The sequence below is a fragment of the Bactrocera dorsalis genome, chromosome 4 (genome assembly GCF_023373825.1).
Source record: "Bactrocera dorsalis isolate Fly_Bdor chromosome 4, ASM2337382v1, whole genome shotgun sequence".
Lineage (NCBI taxonomy): Eukaryota > Metazoa > Arthropoda > Insecta > Diptera > Tephritidae > Bactrocera > Bactrocera dorsalis.
Window position 1 is genome coordinate 5,860,881 of NC_064306.1, and position 19,924 is coordinate 5,880,804.

Below are 19,924 nucleotides of genomic sequence, written 5' to 3' on the forward strand. Positions count from 1 at the left end.
TTCGAAAACTCGTAACGTAAACTCATCAGATGTAGTCATCGTCCATACCTCTGCCATATAGCAGGACGGGGATGATGAGTGACTCTTGGCCAGAGTTATTCTGCGTTGGATTTCGAGGTTGACATTGTTGTTGGCGTTAATACTGGTTCCCAGATATACGAAATTATCTACGACTTCGAAATTCTCGTCTGGTATCAAACGGCTCGGAGAGGTTCTTCCCGCTACTGACGGATCTTTTGGTGTTGCTCGCCGTCAGCTTACACACCCGTATTAGTTTGCGGAGATACCATTGAGACAGCGCGGCATAAAGGCAGCTCCTTTTCGTGCTGTCAAAAGCAGCTTTGAAATCGACGAAGAGGTGTTGTGTGTCGATCCTCTTTTCATGGGTCTCTAACGCATGGTGAATATCTGATCAGTTGTTGATTTTCCAGGTCTCAAGCCACACTGATAACGTCCAATCAGTTTGTTGACGGTGGGCTTTAATCTTACAGACAATACGCTCGATGAAACCTTATAAGCGATGTTGAGGTTTACCTTACGGTAGTTGGCGCAGATTGTGGGGTCTCGCTTTTTGTGGTTTGGGCAGAACACATTTGAATTTCAATCGTCGGGCAGGGTTTCGTCCGACCATATTCTGCAAAGTAGCTGATGCAGGCTCCTTATCAGCTCTTCGCCGCAGTGTTTGAATAGCTCGACCGTCAATTTATCAGCCCCCTCCGGTTTGTTGTTCTTCAGACGGGTAATTGCTGTTCGAACTTTTTCATGGTGGGTCAATGGAACGTGCGCTACATCGACATCGATTGTGAAACCGGGCTCGCCACCTCCTGGTGTTATGCCTTCACTGCCATTCAGCAGGCTGAAGAAGTGCTTCTTCTATAATTTTGGTATACTCTGGTCATCGGTTACTATATCACCTCTGGGGGTTCTACAAGAGTATGCTCCAGCCTTAAAACCTTCTGTTAGTCGTCGCATATTTTCGTAGAGTTTTCAAGCATTACCCCTGTAGGCCAGCTTATCAAGCTCTTACATACCAAACTCCGAAGTTTCGTCGCACGAACAAGTGGCAGTTTTTATGATGAAAGAACTTCGGCTAATGAAATTTAGTCACCTGTGTAAGCGGACAAAGCTTGAGAGCATACATCAAGACTGCTGCAAAGAGTGTGGTAAACAATTGATCTTATCTAACTACAGCTATATAGCGCTCCCAGTCAAAATACGGACTTTTACTCGTAAAAAATAATATATTTTTTCTATAAAAGTATAAAAAATTATAACGGTACTTATAAAAATATAAATCAAAAAGGAGACACTATAAATGTGGCATCATCGCTTGCCTTCAGTGAGCCGCTGGTCGCTGATAGTTGTAACCGCTTGCCTTATTATTTTCTAATGGTACACCATACGTGCTATGAGGGCGTCTGAAAAGAGCCGAGTCAAAATTGAAGACCGCGTTAGAACTTGCTGTGGCCGTGCTGGCTGGTGAGGGGTGTGCGGATTGCGTGGGCTGTGGTGAGCGCTGAGAGCTATGTGCCAATATGGTTGCTGAGTCTGCGGCTGCTGAGGTCAACGGTTTAGTTTGTGATTGTGGGCGTGGCTCTGGCTGCGCTTTTGAGTAATAATTTTGCTTTTCCAACTGCTGTTGTTGTAATTGGTGTGGATGCTGTTGCTGCAATTGGTGTTGTTGTTGAAATTGCTGTTGTTGCTGCAGTTGCGCATGTACTTGCGGTGGGATTGGCTGTCTCAGTTCATGTGTTGCTTGCGCCAACGGCTTAACAACACGGCTATACAATGTCTGTGGTTGTTGTATCAACTGTTGTTGCAATGGTTGTTGCTGCTGTAGCACCTGCAATGCCTCATTCTGCGGCCACTGTGGTATTTCCGCAAACCACGCAGAATTCGGTTGAGGCGCTTGAGCTTTTGTTGCTTCTGTTGGTGGTTGGGCAAATGTTTGCGCAAACCTTTTATCGCTCGCTAATTGCTGGCTTTGTTGTTGTGCTTTGGCCAACGACCCTTTCTGCTGCGCTGCTGCAGCAGGGCGCTGCTCTTGAACCACATACGCTTGCTGCGCTGGCGTGTGGCGTTGTTGTTGGAGCTGCTGGGGGTGTTGCGCAGTTTGTACAAACTGCTTGGCTGGCTCATAGAAATACGGTGCATTTGTCTGCTCTACATTATTCTGATACAACTGCTCCGACGACTGTTGCGCAAGCTTTGCAGCATTACTTTGTGCATAGCTCTGGCTAGTGCTTTGGTCGTGATTGAAGCCCACTTCCTGACTTGGTGTCATCTCCATGGTGCTGTAAGTTGGCAGTTCGAACGATTGGGAGGGCATTTCCATGTAGTACTCGGCAGCGTTATCCTTGGAAATATAACGCTCACCGCTCAGCAGTTCGTCGTTGTGCAACGGACGTTTCTCGACCAAAGCTGGCTTTGATGCTGGCGCTGAAGCTAACAGATTTGTGTTTTCCTGTGCGTCAACCGTGGTTGCTGACGCTGCTGTAGCTGGCGCATAACCTTGTGCAGCGAACGTTACAGGCGCAGCTTGTGGTGACGCTTGTATAAGGCCGCTGCTGGGCGCTGTGGCGGGTTCGTATTGCCTGTGAGCGCTAGGAAAGCTAAATTGCTGGAGAGTAGAATCGCCGTAAGCTTGTGCGGCGTGCGGTATTGTTTGTTGTTGCTGCTTTGCTTCCATTTGCGTGTCGATTGGCGTTTGTTCCTGCTGCTTGCTTTGCGCTCTTTGCCAAATCAAATAGTCAGCGAACTGCTGAAACGCTTGCTGATAGGAGGCTGACGTGTCAACTGTGAGTTCAGCGTCACTCAACGGCCGCGCATAGTTATAACCACCCGTCAAAGCAGCAGCAGCCTCGTCGCTTTGTGCCTTTGCGACCTGCGGAGCTGGCGTCGACGTTTGCGCCACTTCGGCTGCACCTGTCACAATGCGCGGCACAAAGAAATTGGGTGGCGTCGCTTCAAAATGCTTACCACTGTTGACAACTTCCGCTTGTGGCACATAATAAGTGGGCGCGGCACTCAAAGGTAATTGTTGTCCTACATCGGCATCGCTGCTGAGCGCTAAAGCGGACGTTTGATGACTCAGCTGGTAGTGGGGCGCGTGGAGGTAGAGCGGTTGTCGGTTGTAGCTTTCGGCCAACGGCTTGTTATAAATGTAACCAATAGCTGCAGGCTGTGTAGGCGCTGCTGTGGTTGGTGGCCTGACTGTCGTTGTGCTTGTTGTAGTTTCAGCTGCTGTCGCTGCCGGTGCACTGTAGCGATAGCCGGTGAATGCTTGCTGCGCTGTTGCGGCTGACCCACTGTAGTGATAACCAGGAAGTGTTAGTGGGTCCCGACGTTGCTGTTGTTGCTGTTGTAACGCTGCGACATCAGTTTCAGATTTCTGCTTAGGCGCTTCACCATTATAGAGCACAGCTAAAGCTGTGCCAATGCAAAGCGAAAAATAGGAAATATACTGTGGGGCAAAAGAGTATACAAATTAGATAAATTTATTCTTCGTTATATAGGTTATTTATTTCGGAAAATAAAATTTTTGGTCTATTCCATTATAACTATATTTCCAATGCTTTAATTATTTTTCTGCAGATAAAAATATAAAAAATATATATTGATGAATAATTAAATATTTTGCGTTTGATTTACAATTTTCGGGTACTTTTTTGTCACAATGTATTTTTAGTATTAGTTTTTTTTTTTAATTGTTTGATTTTAAATTTTTAACAAATTTAAATTCTTATTGTTATCCATTATTGTTTTTATTTTATTTGCTTAATTATATTTGATTTTTTTATAAACATTTAATATTTTTATTTTTTTTTATTTTTGTGTTGATTGTATTTAGATATTATTTTTTCGCACTAAAAATTTAAGGCTTTATCACAAAATTTGTCAAATAATTGTAATTTTGCAAATAAATAAGTTTTTAAACATTTTTTAGATTTTTTTTTAATTATTTTTTTTTATTATTTTTTATACTTTCGCGAATTGTTGCATACATATATATGTATATAATTTAAAAAAAAAATATTTTAAGTTATAAAAATTTTCACTTTTTAATTTTGAAAAATTTTAAGTTTTAAGTTTTAATTAAATTTGAATATTCTCTATTATATTTTATTATTATATTCTTTTTTATTTTTAATTAAATTTTAATTTTTACTATTATTAATTTTTTTTTAATTGTAATTAATTTTTTTTTATTTTAATTAATTTTATTTTAAATATTATTTTTTTAATTTTTACTCTACTTCGCTTCTACTATTAATGATATTTTTGGTTATATTAATTAAATTTTAATTTTCTATATTACAAATATTTTTTTTTATTTTAATTAAATTTGAATTTTTACTATTTTAAATATATTTTTTTAAATATTAATTATTTTTTTTTTTAATTTTAGTTTTTATATTATTAATAACTTTTTTTTAATATTAATTAAATTTTTATTTTCTGTATTATTAATAGCATTTTTCTTAATTTTAATTAATTTTTTTAAATTAAATTATATTTTAATTTTTGTATTATTATTGATATTTTTTATTTGAATTAAATTTAATTTTTTTTATATTTTTTTTATTTTTATTTTAATTAATTTTATTTTAAATATTATTTTTTTAATTTTAATTATATTTTAATTTCTACTTTACTTCGCTTCTACTATTAATTATATGTTAGGTTATATTAATTAAATTTTAATTTTCTATATTACAAATATATTTTTTATTTTAATTAAATTTTAATTTTTACTATTATAAATAAATTTTTTTTAATAGTAATTAAATTTTTATTTTCTGTATTATTATTTGCATTTTGCTTAATTTTAATTAATTTTTTTAAATTAAATTATATTTTAATTTTTGTATTATTATTGATATTTTTTATTTGAATTAAATTTAATTTTTTTTATATTTTTTTTATTTTTATTTTAATAATTATTTTTTAATTAATGATATTTTTTGATATATTAATTAAATTTTATTTTTCTTTATTACTAAATTTTGTTATAAAAAAAAAATTTAATTTTAATTTTCTCTATTATTAATTTTTTTTTTTAATTTTTAATAATTTTGTTTTTAATTTTAATCATTTTTTAATTATTTCTTTTTAATGTTAACTACATTTTAATTTTCTCTATTATTAATATTTTTTTATTTAAATAATTTTGTTTTTAATTTTAATTATTTATTTTTTGAATTTTAATTTTCTATATTACAAATATATTTTTTATTTTAATTAAATTTTAATTTTTACTATTATAAATAAATTTTTTTAATTTTAAATAATTTTGTTTTTAAATTTAATTAAATTTTAATTTCCTTTATTATTAAGTTTTTTTTACTTTAATCATATTTTAATTTCTCTATTATTAATATTATTTTTTTATTTTAATTAATTTTTTATTTTCTGTATTATTCATAACATTTTTCTTCATTTTAATTAATTTTTTTTAATTAAATTATACTTTAATTTGCTCTACTATTAATTATATATTTTTAATATTATTTAAAATTTAATTTTTTTATTGTAATTAAATTTTTTTCTGTTATTAATAACATTTTTTTTAAACTTAATCAAATTTTAATTTTCTTTATTATTAGTATTTTTTATTGAAATAAAATTTTAATTTTTTCTATTATTAATAAATCTTTTAAATTTTAATTAAATTTTAATTTTTACTAATATTAATATTTTTTTAATGTAATTAAACTTTCTCTGTTCTTTATAATTTTTTTAATCTTAATTTTCTCAATTACTAATAATTTTTGTTTTTTTTTATATTAATTAAATTTTGGTTTTCTCTGTTATTAGTAAATTTTTATTTAAGGAAGTTTTTTTTTAATTTGAATTTTCTCTACATATTTTATTAATAACAATTTTTTTAATTAATTTTTTTTAATTTTAATGTTTTTTTTAATTTAATTTTTTTTTTAATTTTAATTTTTTTTATTTTTTTTTCTTTTACTAATATTTTTTTTTTATTAATTAAATTTTAATTTTCTCCACATACATATTATTAATACAATTTTTTTATTAATTTTTTTTTTAATTTTAATTATTTTTTTAATTTTTTTTTTTTTAATTTTAATTATTTTTTTAATTTTTTTTTTTTTAATAATAATTTTTTTTTTTTATTAATTAAATTTTAATATTCTTTATTAATGTTTTTCACTCCTTGCCACTGGTTCGTAGTTTTTACGACTTTTTTATGCTTTTCTTCATCACTTGCACACTTACCGCGCAATTCATAGCAGCAAATTTAATCAACACCAAAAAATCCTTTTTCAAATATTAAACGCGAACTCCGTACTTCTGTGACTTAAAGACAACTCGTGAATGCTGCCGAAAAGTTTGAAAACTGACATTTTTATACATACAAATCGTGTGTACTTTTAACCATTAAAATTTCCCAATAATTATTTGTTTTTTATTAAAACAATAATATAAAAAAACTTTATGTAAAAAGTTGAAACAAATTATTGGTGTCCAAAAAAATAAAATAAAATGCTCTAATAAATTTATGCGACAACATTTATAGCTGCGACGCCTGCGCAGCGTGGTCAATAACTATAAATATTCATATTCATAAGCACGCGTGTTGTATATAGTCGTATATATACTCATAAACATATATATACACCTATGTGTTAGCACAAGCAAAAATATATTCAATCACTGTCAAAATGCTACTGTTCCGCTTGTTTCTTTTTCTACTTTTTTCATAAATTTTATTTCAAAACTGCAAGCTCACGCTCCAATCCGTGCTTGCTCTGCATTTTTTCTTTTTATTGAGATTTTTTATTTTGTGTTCATACTTTAAAAATTGTTATATTTATATATACATATATATTTTTAAATATTTTGATTTTTTTTTTATTGCTTTCCACTTTCAATTGTCACTTCTAAATTTTAGCAATTATCACTTGAAAGCAATTTGCATTTTATGTAATCGTGTACTCCCACACGTGACCGATACTTTTTGCTGAAGCGCTACTTTGCTTCAATTGTTGTTGTTTTTTTCTTTTGTTGCATTTGTTGTGCCTTTTTTCATGTCAAGCGCTGTATTACGTAAACGAAATTTGCTGTGACCTTGAAAGTGAAAGAAAAAGTGCGCTTCACAGTTGCTGTTTTTTGGAGAAGATTGACGCGCAGCTGCAAAATCAGTAAGCCAAAATTATTTCGATTACTTCAGACTTAAATGCCGCTCAAAAGTGTTTGAATTCAAACACCTTGGTGTTGAAAAATTTGTTGCTGTAAGCTTTTCTAGCTATTTTGACGAGTGCACTCAGCGCTGTAGAGAGAAAACCGGGACTCGGGTGTGTTTATAGTGAAGCAAAACATTGCTGCAGTGCATCACTAAGAACTCCGGTTTCGAGATGAATCGTCTCCGATTTCCAGCCTCCATCCTGCACTGAGTTCACTTTTAGTAACTTCTCTATAGTTAGTTATTTCATCGACCAAAATTGCAATGGTCTCACCCAAAGGACTGACACATTTCTTAAGAGGCTTCCTCATACAAACAATATTCAGCGAGCTTCCAATTATCTTGCCAAAGCTCCTTTAGTACCAAATTTTTTTATGGATCAGTACTTAAAACCGCAAGCCTAAGAGTTGCTGTCACACGCTCAACCTAATCGGTTACCGTGTCATCAGGAGGTCTCTGAATGTTTTTATCGCTCATGGACCAGCCAACTCAAGTAGAAGACCAGCATTCGTTCAGGGTTTAGGTGTTTAAATACTCTGGTGCAGTTAATATATAGGTTTTTACTTTGCAGAGAACTATTTTTTGTAATATAACTGTATTTATGAGCGAGATCGCTCAAGCGTACCAGCTAACTACATAAACAAGCCAAGTAGATTACAAAGTTTAATCCAAAAAGTTGAGCTGAGGTCCATGGAATAATCTTGCGATACAACCTGATTGCAGATTGAACAAAGTTTAATATAAAAGGTGATCCATTTCGAGGTTCCCTACTTTTTTAAAGAAAAAAACACAGACATTTCAAATTTAATGGTGAATATTTTTTTTCTCATTCGAAAGAACATTCCTTGGCTTTTATTTTGGTAGGATTATCGCCTTCAAATGCTGACCGCGACTACGTCTCAGGTGATCCATTCGTTAAGTCTAATTTTCTATGTCTCGTACGCGCATTTCGACTGCTGACTGGCGAATGACGAGCGTGATGTTTTGCTCCAAAGCTTGAATCGAAGCTGGATTGTCCACATAGATTTTAGACTTTCCATATCCCCACAGGAAAAAGTCTAACGGTGTGATATAACACGATATTGCTGGCCTATAACGTGAGATTATTTGCTCACTGTAGTGTTCTCTCAATAAATCCATTGATTGATGCGATCTGTGGAAAGTGGCGCCATCTTGTCGAAACCAAATGTCGCCGAGATCACGAGCTTCAATTTCATGCATCATATAGTTACAAGGTGCGACAACGGTCGCCATACGAACCTCAACGGCATCATTTTTGAAGAAATATTGAACGGTGCTTCCACAAGCCCACAAACCACACCAAATTGCTGCTTTTGTTCAGGTTGTTCTTCGTCTCAAATGCGGCAATTTTTCTTGTTTACATACTCATTGAGCCTGAAATGGGCCTCGGATTCTCTCAGTACTAAAGTTTTAGTTTGAACACAAATCTAGCCTTAGAACATCCTTTAAAGTCGATTCTTGAACATCAAAAGCCTAGAAATGTAAGACCTGTTCCTGCAAACAATGGCTGAGCCGACAATGAACCTTGTTCTACATAATTAATACTTTGGTTCTACAAGTCTAGCCTTGAACCACCTTAGCATGGCTGTCGAAGTGTCAGAGTTAAATCTCATGTCCCATAAAATATTTGAAGGGTTACCACAACTGCATATTCGGAGAATCTTCAACAGCAAATGCTGAGAAACTGTTATAATAGGTTTCCTTCAAGAGAAGAAGGTCGCAGAATATTCTGCTGAAATGATTTGAGGTTATGCTTATCTTCTGACGTATAAAAGCCAAACAAAAAGTCAAATGGAGACCGGAAAAATAGTTTTAACAACATTTCAATGTCAACCCGTTTACAAAAGTTGTCAAGTTGTATTGTCTGGTGAGAAGAACATGGTGAAATAATTGAATTGGACAAAAGTGCGTTGTCATCGTTAAATTCGCATTAGCCAAATTGGAAAATGAGGGGGGACACAGTAAACATTTATTCATAAATATTTAATAATGAAGCACAATAGCGCAGTTAAAAGTTGTAATTTTTCAACTGACAACCACCAGCTGGTTGTAATTGTCAAATTAACAATGGCATTTAAATGAAACGTCAGCTTAGTGTCAATTAAAATATTGTAGGCAATGTTGACAACGAAACAGAAATTCAAAAATAAATTTTGAGCGAAAAAATCATGTTCAACCGAAGTTTGGAGATCACTTTATAAGTGGCTCATTAAAAATATTATTTTTTATAAACGCTTGAAGGTGAATAGGCCTGCATTGCACAAAAAAAATCAGAAAATTCCCACCACCACCAACAGTTTTTAAGAGGACAACCGCACAGTCAGCGCTTTAAAGCTTAAGCAAGACTGTGCTGAGTTCATAGAGAGTGCAGTTAAGCAGGATTTAAGAAAATTAAGTGAGAAGCGATGTCGTAAACGCTCTGCCGTGCTTTGAGGGCGCGCAGACGGACCACCTTTCCATTAGAAGTATAGAAAACTGAGAAAATTGATACCGAGAGTTACATAAACTCACATTTGGAGGTTATGTCCGATAAATTAGTTTAAGAACATTATACTTTGTATATTATATTTATATATAAACGTAACCTATATAATATATATTATATATATGTATATAATGAACAAAAAAAAGATTAACTAACACGTCCTTGAAACTAATTTAGATAAAGACGATGTCAGGCGTTGAACTTAAGGTGACTCGAATACCATACAAGCTGTTTTCCAATAGACAAAAACGCCGTAACACTTGGTAAGCGGGCCAACTCAGTTCTAAGATATGGGCCAACAAAATAGTTATTAATTTCAGTTAAGGCTTGACATTTAAAAATAGCATTACCACATTTACTAATATACATATATACTCACTTATATACATATCTAAGTTTTGTTGATAGCACTTTTTTGATTAGGCATGACAAATGCGACAACAACTCGCAGGTTCTTATCATTTCGTATTCTCTTGCCAAAATCTAATCAAATAGTTAACAGTTTAATGATAAGATAATTGTGTGGCAGTTGCGCTACAATGGCATAAAGCATACATACATATAACGGGTGATTTTTTTGAGGTTAGGATTTTCATGCATTAGTATTTGACAGATCACGTGGGATTTCAGACATGGTGTCAAAGAGAAAGATGCTCAGTATGCTTTGACATTTCATCATGAATAGACTTACTAACGAGCAACGCTTGCAAATCATTGAATTTTATTACCAAAATCAGTGTTCGGTTCGAAATGTGTTTCGCGCTTTACGTCCGATTTATGGTCTACATAATCGACCAAGTGAGCAAACAATTAATGCGATTGTGACCAAGTTTCGCACTCAGTTTACTTTATTGGACATTAAATTTGGGGTGAAGAGCAACCAGAAGCCGTTCAAGAACTGCCCATGCATCCCGAAAAATGCACTGTTTGGTGTGGTTTGTACGCTGGTGGAATCATTGGACCGTATTTTTTCAAAGATGCTGTTGGACGCAACGTTACGGTGAATGGCGATCGCTATCGTTCGATGCTAACAAACTTTTTGTTGCCAAAAATGGAAGAACTGAACTTGGTTGACATGTGGTTTCAACAAGATGGCGCTACATGCCACACAGCTCGCGATTCTATGGCCATTTTGAGGGAAAACTTCGGACAACAATTCATCTCAAGAAATGGACCCGTAAGTTGGCCACCAAGATCATGCGATTTAACGCCTTTAGACTATTTTTTGTGGGGCTACGTCAAGTCTAAAGCCTACAGAAATAAGCCAGCAACTATTCCAGCTTTGGAAGACAACATTTCCGAAGAAATTCGGGCTATTCCGGCCGAAATGCTCGAAAAAGTTGCCCAAAATTGGACTTTCCGAATGGACCACCTAAGACGCAGCCGCGGTCAACATTTAAATGAAATTATCTTCAAAAAGTAAATGTCATGAACCAATCTAACGTTTCAAATAAAGAACCGATGAGATTTTGCAAATTTTATGCGTTTTTTTTTTAAAAAAAGTTATCAAGCTCTTAAAAAATCACCCTTTATATATATACACATACGTGAATGAAAAGTGGATAAAAAAAGGAAAAAAAAAAATTTAAAATTAATAAAAAAAATAATTTGCGCAAAAATTTTTGAATTTCATATGCAATGAACAATTGTTTATTAAATTTTTTTTAACTATTTTTTATAGATAATTTTTTAAATATTTTTTTATTTTTATTTTCATTAATATTTTTTGTGCTCCATACATCAACAGTAAACACATGAACACATGATATTTTGTAAAAAACAAAATTTTAAAAGAAAAAATTTTGTAAGAAAAAATATTTTAAGAAAAAAAAGTTAAGAAAAAATTTTTTAAGAAAAAATTTGTTAAGAAAAAAATAGGAAAAAAAATTAAGAAATAACACAAAAATAAAATTTTAAATAAAAAAAAATATTTTAAAAGAAAAAATTTTTAAGAAAAAAAATTAAGAAAAATTTTTTTTAAATAAAAAAAAAAATATTTTAAAAGAAAAAATTTTTTAAGAAAAAAAATAGGAAAAAAAATAAGAAAAAAAATAAGAAAAAACACAAAAATAAAATTTTAAAGAAAAAAAAATAAAAAAAAAAAAAATTTTTTAAGAAAAAAATATAAGAAAAAAAATAAGAAAAAAAATAAGAAAAAACACAAAAATATTTTTTTTTTTCCATTTTATATTTTTTCTTTGTAATTTTTATTTCTTGTCCTACATCCATAAGCACATATGTACATACATACATACATAGATCCACTTAAGCTGACGATAAAACCCGTCTCCCACAAATTTAAAATGCCAAGCGTGCGCCATTTCAAATCAGGCAATCTCAAACATCTTCGTTGTGACTAAACCATAAAGCGCGCACATACATACATACATACATACATACATACATGCCTGCACTTAACATAAATAATGACGGTATTGCGCTATTGAACGTGTTAACTTGAAAAAAATTTTTCCCATCGAAATTCAAATAAGCTTTGGGTGCGTGCAAACATACTGACATACATACAAATGTAAAAAGTAAAGAAATTTTGATTTTATGTAATTAGTTCTTTTTCTTTAAACTCTTTCAAATTTTTCTGTAAAAAATTTTTTAGGTTTTTTATATTAAAAAATGTTTTTTTTTTCCAATTTACAAAAATCAAAAATTAATTTAAAAAATTATTAAAATTAAAACAAAATTATTAAAAAATGTTTTTTTTTTTATTTACAAAAACAAAATAATAAAAAAAATTTAAAACATCATTTTTTAATAAAAAAAAACCAAAAATAATGCGTATACATTTTTTTAAATTTTTTACTATCAAATTCAAATTTATTTAAAGAAAATTAAAAAATGTAATTAAATATTTAAATTTTTTTTTTAATTTTTTTCTTCTAAATTTACCAGAAAAAAAATGAATTACAAAAATAAAAAAAAAACAATTTTTTTTAAGAAAATTAAATTTTTTACGTGTTTCTTATTAAAAAATATTTTTTTTCCAATTTACAAAAAAAAAAATAATAAAAAAAATTTAAAACACTATTTATTAATAAAAAAAAGCTTACAAAATATTACGTATACATATATTGTTTTTTAATTTTTTTCCATACAAATTAATTTTACAATTACATTTTTTTTAAATTTCCTATAATATTTAATATATTTATATATTTTATGTTTTTAATAATAATCCAAGTATTTTTAATCAAAAAATGTTTTCATTTTCAATTTGCAAAAAAAAAACAACGAATTAAAAAATCCAAAAAAAAAATATGTAATGAAAATCTTAAAAATATTAAATATACATTTTGTATAGGAAAAAATTTAAAAAATATATATGCGTTATTATATTTTTTAAATTTAATTAATAAAAAAATTTTGTTTTTAAATTTTCTTTTTAAATGTTTTTTTTTATACATTTTTTGTATTATGTTTTTATTTTGTTTTATTATAATTTTCTTATTATCTTTTTTTTTATATTTTTTTTTTATTATTTTCTGTTAGCATCCTAACCGTTAAAACACCGGTAATAGCCCAACAGTGCTACTTTCGATGTTTGTTAAGGTTGTTAAGGTTTCTATGAGTTTCTTAACAATTTTAACCGAAACTTTTATATACGTGTCATCGTTTGCTATTTTCCTACAAAAAGTACCCGTACTCGGTACTTCAAGTAGTTACATCACTAACGCAGGTATGCACCGAGAATACACATATTCAGTGTCACATATCGGCTGTACACAAATCCAATCAGCTGTGTTGGCTAAATGTTTGCTGTCAAGAAAAAAGTCGAGAAAAGCTACAAAAAATACATATTCAATAGAGTTTTTAAATTAAATTTTATTTCGTTTCAACAGCCGATTTTATTTACGCGCAATTTCTATTTTCTGTGCTTCAAAAATTATTTACTTCGTGCAGCTGGTAGCGTTAATTTGAAACATGCTTTACTGCTGATAAATTCTTGGAGAGTAGTGCAAAGTACGCTAAAACAGCGATGAAATAGAAAGTTTATGAAATTACATAAATTTCATTAAAAAAAACTTTCGACGTTTTCAATCTATGGTGCTGAAGTTGTGGTGAGTCCAATTTCATACATAGATCGCTTGCGTACAGCTAACTGATAAAGAGATGCCATTAATTGAGAGCGTTGGATGTGATGTAACTATTCAAGCGTTTTTAGACATATTCACGCTTTCTACAAAATCATCATGATTTTCGTAATTAATAAATGAAGTTTGGTACTGCCAAATTGGCTTGACCTCTCATCTATATGAGCACATGTAGCAGTGTGATTGTGATATTTATACAGATGCGCATGCTTATTTTTACACTCCATTTTAATCTACTTCAGCGACACAATTAAATCAGCGTTCATTATTATTATTTTTTAATCCGTGTTATATTCAAGTACCCAGATGTGACAAAAGCCCTTTGTTTACTTATTTATCTATAGTTGATACTCTCACGTACAGACAAAATACTTGAAATATAAAGTGGTTTTAAAAAGTTCTTGATAAAACTGCCATATTTGTACACACATGCATATTCAGTTATTATTCAATCTTAAAGTGATTCTGTGCTATTAAATAAACAGGTGCAACTAAAGATTATTTTAAATAGAAACCTACTGGCATTTCCATATCAGTAGTGTCGTTGCAATAAAGTTGCAAAGAGATATACAATTTATTTAATTTTCAGATATTTTATAGAACAAAATAGTTAAACTAATAGCGTACGCTATAAAATAGGTAAAAAATGACGAATATCGGCAATTTATTGCACTGCGTGTCCAAACAAATTAAACGCTCTGAACGCGATGCTCTTATCAGTTCCTTACTTGCCAAAACAACGGAGACAGAAAATGTTAAACCGGATCACTGTGCTATAAGGCGTGTTGAAATTTTAGAAAAGGAAGCTTTTGCGGTAAGTATTATCCATATACGAATAACATAACCATTTAAAAAACGATGTTGCGTGCTCCTACAGTTCTTTGCTCAAGCTCTGCATTTGTATCAAGCGGACGAATGGATGATATCGTTCAACGGCGGCAAAGATTGCACTGTTTTGCTGGACTTATTGCAAGCCTTCTTTAAACGCAACAAATGTATCAGTCACATACGCGTGCCAGTATTGTATATTGAGTCGGAAAACAGTTTTGAAGAGGTCGAAGCTGTGGTGCTACATTGCGAAAGACGCTATAATATAGATTTAATAAGGCGCAAAGGTTGTATAAAGGATGTGTTGACGCAGATACTCGAAGAGAAGCCAGAGATACGTGCTATATTCATGGGCACAAGACGCACGGATCCATATTGTGAGAATTTAAATGCTATGCAGGTATGTTTACAAAAATATTGAAATTTTAAATTTTCTATGTATTTATATGAAAATTATTTAGGTTACAGATGCTGGCTGGCCAAGTGTAATGCGTATAAACCCACTGCTCGATTGGAGCTATAGCGATATTTGGTATTACACATTCGTGCGTCAAGTGCCCTACTGCCGTCTATATGAGGAGGGCTATACATCGTTGGGTCAAAAGCATAATACAATGCCAAATCCCCATTTACGCATATTTGATCCGGTTACCAGAGCTGTCACATATAAACATGCCGCTGAGCTGATGGATGCTGAGTTCGAACGCGCTGGCCGCATTAAAAAAGATTACGTGGCGAATTGTGATAAAGAGCAGGAGAGCAAAAACCAAGAAGCTGTCGAAGAAAAATAGCATAAAAGTAAAAATTATTCATAACCTAGTATTGACAAATAGCTAAATTGTTAACATCGTGATAAATTCAAATTCGATAAAGTAAATTTATATAAAATCTTATATACACTATGCAACATAGTGTTAATATTTTAGCAAATTCCAAATAAGCGCGCTTATAAAACTAAAATTACAAAAACTAAAAATTAAACATAGAACACGCCTGTATATAGTAATATTCGCTATTTACCAAACAGAAAATGTGAATTTTGTAAAAGCTATAGAAATGATTTTTTTTTTATAAATAGAACCTAGAGGCTTCAATTATAAATCGGTTTCGCTTATAAGTAGGTGGTCTTAAGCATAGCCTTATAAAAAAAATGTATGTACTTATATTGCAATTTTATTAGAACCCGCAAAAAAATATTCCACTGAAAATATGTACATATGTATATGAACCGTTTTAATGAAATTTATTGTACTTAAATAAATTTTCTTTACTGAATTGTCACCTATATTCAGTAAATATAATTGGTGCTAAACAAGAACAATAAAAAACGAATGTTTTCTACAGCTAAAACGGTGTTCTAACTTTAATTTGTTAAATTGTTAGGGTTTTAAATATTTTAAAATAATTTTTTTTTATATTTATGTACAATAGCTATTTTCGCTAAAGTAATATTTTTATGCCATAATTAATATATATATTTTTTTTTATTTCATACAAAATTAATAAAGTTTTTTTCAATTTTCAGCGTCAGGCCTCAAATATTAAATCTCCGCTGTCCCAATATTCTTGGCTTGCACTGTTGTCAATCGCATGTAAATAACGATCAGCTGTTCGTCAAACTAACGGCATAACCTCATTTTACCTGCTGTGCACCATTTTTGTTCATTTTCATTTGTTTCGCAACCGTTAGAAAAAAATTATATGCATTAAAATAGAAGCTGGAATAAAAAATCATAAACTCCACAAATAATTAAGTATCACAAATGTTTTGCGTGCAAAATAATCGAAAACAATATTAATACTTTGCGTGTGAATCATCGTTGCGGTAAACAAGTATGGCTCGTTCGGCACAAGATGCTCTCGCTGTATTGCGGGGCATACAATTGGTAGTGGAGGCGTTATGTCGCGAGCAGAGCGCACTATGTAAAACCCGTTGGAATCAGTCGAGTGTACGCGAACTTTTGCAAGGTAATCTACAGCAGAGCGCAAATTATATTCAAAAAGTTGGTGAACAACCTGCTGAAGAATTGAAAAGATTACAACAATTGCTGCAGGAAACCAGTGAACGTACTTGTGTTGTAATTGAAGGTTTACGTCAATTAGGTGTTGCGAAACAGCCTTGCGATTTGCGTATGAGTCAGCAAAACTTGCAGCGTGCAATGAGTGACGCTTTCGATGGCAGCAATGTTGGTGGCAAGCAGCAGCCAAGTAACTTGAAACCAAATACTAGTGCTAATATAAGTGCTAGCAATTGTGATAGCAATAAAGCGGCTGGCCAATTGGATGCTGAACACTTGGATATATCTTCGATAACATTAAATGAGCTGCAAGATATATTATCCAAACGTAACAAGGATCGTCATATAAGCTTGCGTACACCAGTAACTGAGCATAAGCAAGTTAAAGATGACAGTGTGCAAAAAACTGAAACAATTGCAGCTGCTACCGCTGAAGCAGCAACAACAGGCACCATAGTTACACCTACAACGGCTGACACAAAACCAGTAACTAGCGCCATAAAAGCTGATACAGTTTACGTGGAGAATATATTAAAAGCTATCGCAGGACAAACGGAAACAACGACAGATACTGCTCAGCACACGTCAGCAATCGAATTACCAACTCTGAGCAAAGTTGCGAAACAACGACGTGTTCCATCTAGTCGTTTCGGTCGCATGGCTTCCTTTGGTGGATTATTCGCTGGTTTAGGTGTTGGCACCATAAATGAATTAACCAAAGGTGCGCTCGGTCTTGGCGGTTCCAAAAATTTAAAAGAGGCTTTATTAAGTCCAGCCAATGCTGAACGCATTGTGGACACACTTTGCAAGGTACGCGGTGCAGCTTTGAAAATCGGCCAAATACTTAGCATACAAGATTCGAATGTGGTGTCACCGCAGTTGGCAAAAGCTTTTGAACGTGTACGCCAAGCGGCCGACTACATGCCAGATTGGCAGGTAGAACGTGTGATGAACACACAATTAGGTGCCGACTGGCGTGATCTACTGGCATCTTTCGACGATAAACCATTTGCTGCTGCTTCCATTGGTCAGGTAATGAGTGTAAAGTATTATTGTAAAAATATTTTCAATTTTATATTTCTAATTTTACAGGTGCATCGCGCAACACTGAAAAACGGCATGCAAGTGGCTATAAAAATTCAGTATCCTGGCGTAGCACAAAGTATCGGGAGTGATATTGATAATTTAGTAGGCATGCTAAAAGTGTGGGATGTATTCCCGCATGGCGTTTTTATCGACAATGTGGTTCAGGTGAGCCTTCGAATAATTTATAAAGTAAGTTAAATTTAAACATAAATATCGCTTTGAATTGTAGGTAGCCAAGCGCGAACTCAACTGGGAAGTAGATTATACTCGCGAAGCTGAGTATACTGACAAATTCAAACAAATGATTACTCCTTATCCAGAATACTATGTGCCTACAGTTATTAAAGATTTGACCACAGGTAGCGTGCTGACAACAGAATTGGTGCCGGGTGTGCCACTGGACAAGTGTTTTGACTTAAGGTGAAAATGTGCGCTGCAAACTAATGTATTTGCTATTTTTATGTTTTTGTTGTGTCGACATAAAACATTCCTGAAGTGATTTCGAGGATTTGCCCTGTTGACAGCTGGCTCCAACCGTTCCGGTTACTTAGACCCGATGTTGTGAGCACGAAGCTTGCTTGAATGCTGTCTATAGCAGTGCATACATTGTCATTACAACAATAACAATATTTATTATTTACGCCAAAATTATTAATTAGGAATTCTTAAACTTATCTCATTTTTTTCAGCTATGAGCATCGTCATCACATTGGTTCGTCGGTGCTAAAGCTTTGTTTGCGCGAACTATTCGAAATAGAGTGCATGCAAACAGATCCCAATTGGTCGAACTTTCTTTATGATGTTGATACCAAGCGCCTAATGTTAATTGATTTTGGCTCAACACGTTTTTATCAAAAGAAATTCATAAAAAACTATCGACAGGTACGTCTGTCAAATTTAGACTTTCACTTTACTCCTAAATATTAAAAATTACATTTTGCAGATAATTATAAATGCCGTGGAAGGCAACCGTGAGGGCGTTTTGCTCATGTCACGTGAAATGGGCTTCCTCACTGGCTATGAAACCAAACAAATGGAGGAAGCGCATATCGACGCCGTAATGATATTGGGTGAAATGTTCCGTTTCGACGGTGATTTCGATTTTGGTAAACAAGTAAGTGTTGTTAATTTTCTTTTAACTTTTTTGAAATCCATATGTGAAACATATTGTTTTTTTTTACTTTAAACGTGTCATAAAACGCGTTATCAACAGAATACCACTGAACGTATCGCCCATTTAGTACCAACAATGATTGCCCATCGCCTATGCCCACCGCCAGAGGAAATCTATTCGATACATCGCAAATTGTCGGGCATATTTTTGTTGTGCGCTCGCCTTAATGTACGTCTGAATTGTCGGCCCTACTACGAAGAGATTGTGATTAAGAAATTTAAGGAATGAAATTGTAACATATTTACTTATTTAAGGTTGTGAAAATTTGCCCTTTTCGATTTCTTTTTCCAAATTTTAAGTTTTCACACATCATTTCATTGTTGCGTCTTTCACACCATTTCCATTGCTTTTTGATTGGCCTTTCCAGTGTTTAAAATCGTACATATTTTTTTTTGTCTTTTGAAACGGCATTTATGTTAAGCTTAGAGTTAATTTGAAATAATCGAGGAAATAAAGTAAAACGGACTAAGAAAGTCTCTTTGATGACTGTATGTGGTCTTGTTGAACTACTATTGTAAACAAACGATCTTTCACTATTGAACTGCTCCAGAACCATTGCCATTTCTATTCACTACCACTACACAAACTATTTAGTAGTTGTAGTACTCCTTACTACTACTCCTACATAGTAGTAAAATTGTGACTAAATACTACTACTACATTTTATTACTACTACATCTTACTACTACTACTACTACTTTTTTCTACTACTACTACTTTTTTTCTACTACTACTCCTACTACTTTTTTTCTACTACTACTACTTTTTTCTACTATTAGTACTTTTTCCTACTACTACTACTACTTTTTCCTACTACTAATACTACTTTTTCCTACTACTACTATTACTATTACTACGTTTTTCTACTACTACTACATTTTTTTACTACTACTACTTTTTTCTACTACTATACTACTTTTTTCTACTACTATACTACTTTATCTACTACATTTCACTACTACTACTTTTATCCGCTCAAGGACTTTCAACCCGGCA

General features: G+C 32.4%; 3 protein-coding genes across 4 annotated transcripts; 2 read left to right on the forward strand and 1 right to left on the reverse strand.

The window, feature by feature from the left end:
• Nucleotides 1–1,234: 1,234 nt before the first annotated feature.
• On the reverse strand, nucleotides 1,235–6,360 carry LOC105233119 (uncharacterized). The gene is made up of 2 exons (XM_049454482.1): nucleotides 6,244–6,360; nucleotides 1,235–3,463 (listed from the first exon to the last, which is right to left on the reverse strand). Exons 1-2 carry the CDS (start codon nucleotides 6,253–6,255, stop codon nucleotides 1,337–1,339), a joined length of 2,139 nt encoding a protein of 712 aa, XP_049310439.1. The 5' UTR covers nucleotides 6,256–6,360; the 3' UTR covers nucleotides 1,235–1,336.
• Nucleotides 6,361–13,475: 7,115 nt separating this feature from the next.
• LOC105232117 (FAD synthase) lies at nucleotides 13,476–16,000 on the forward strand. Of its 2 annotated transcripts, none has more exons than XM_011213724.4 (4): nucleotides 13,476–13,789; nucleotides 14,412–14,636; nucleotides 14,700–15,050; nucleotides 15,112–16,000. In XM_011213724.4, the coding sequence occupies exons 2-4, from the start codon at nucleotides 14,469–14,471 to the stop codon at nucleotides 15,439–15,441; spliced, it is 849 nt and encodes a 282-aa protein (XP_011212026.2). In that variant the 5' UTR covers nucleotides 13,476–13,789; nucleotides 14,412–14,468; the 3' UTR covers nucleotides 15,442–16,000. The 2 variants fall into 2 exon arrangements, with proteins under 2 accessions (XP_011212026.2, XP_011212027.2); XM_011213725.4 differs by having other exon boundaries at nucleotides 13,485–13,789; nucleotides 14,462–14,636.
• A 175-nt stretch (nucleotides 16,001–16,175) lies between these two features.
• On the forward strand, nucleotides 16,176–19,451 carry LOC105232118 (atypical kinase COQ8B, mitochondrial). The gene is made up of 6 exons (XM_011213726.4): nucleotides 16,176–17,700; nucleotides 17,761–17,919; nucleotides 17,984–18,174; nucleotides 18,444–18,636; nucleotides 18,698–18,868; nucleotides 18,968–19,451. Exons 1-6 carry the CDS (start codon nucleotides 16,486–16,488, stop codon nucleotides 19,154–19,156), a joined length of 2,118 nt encoding a protein of 705 aa, XP_011212028.2. The 5' UTR covers nucleotides 16,176–16,485; the 3' UTR covers nucleotides 19,157–19,451.
• The last annotated feature ends 473 nt before the right edge of the window (nucleotides 19,452–19,924 follow it).

Excerpts from the sequence above, each read along its gene's own strand:
- LOC105232117 (XM_011213724.4), top strand. The coding sequence starts at position 14,469 with ATGACGAATATCGGCAATTTATTGCACTGCGTGTCCAAACAAATTAAA. Across the intron at positions 14,637-14,699 it reads TAGAAAAGGAAGCTTTTGCG|TTCTTTGCTCAAGCTCTGCA; the intron begins GTAAGTATTATC and ends GTGCTCCTACAG. Across the intron at positions 15,051-15,111 it reads AGAATTTAAATGCTATGCAG|GTTACAGATGCTGGCTGGCC; the intron begins GTATGTTTACAA and ends AAAATTATTTAG.
- LOC105232118 (XM_011213726.4), top strand. The coding sequence starts at position 16,486 with ATGGCTCGTTCGGCACAAGATGCTCTCGCTGTATTGCGGGGCATACAA. Across the intron at positions 17,701-17,760 it reads CTGCTGCTTCCATTGGTCAG|GTGCATCGCGCAACACTGAA; the intron begins GTAATGAGTGTA and ends CTAATTTTACAG. Across the intron at positions 18,869-18,967 it reads ATTTCGATTTTGGTAAACAA|AATACCACTGAACGTATCGC; the intron begins GTAAGTGTTGTT and ends CGTTATCAACAG.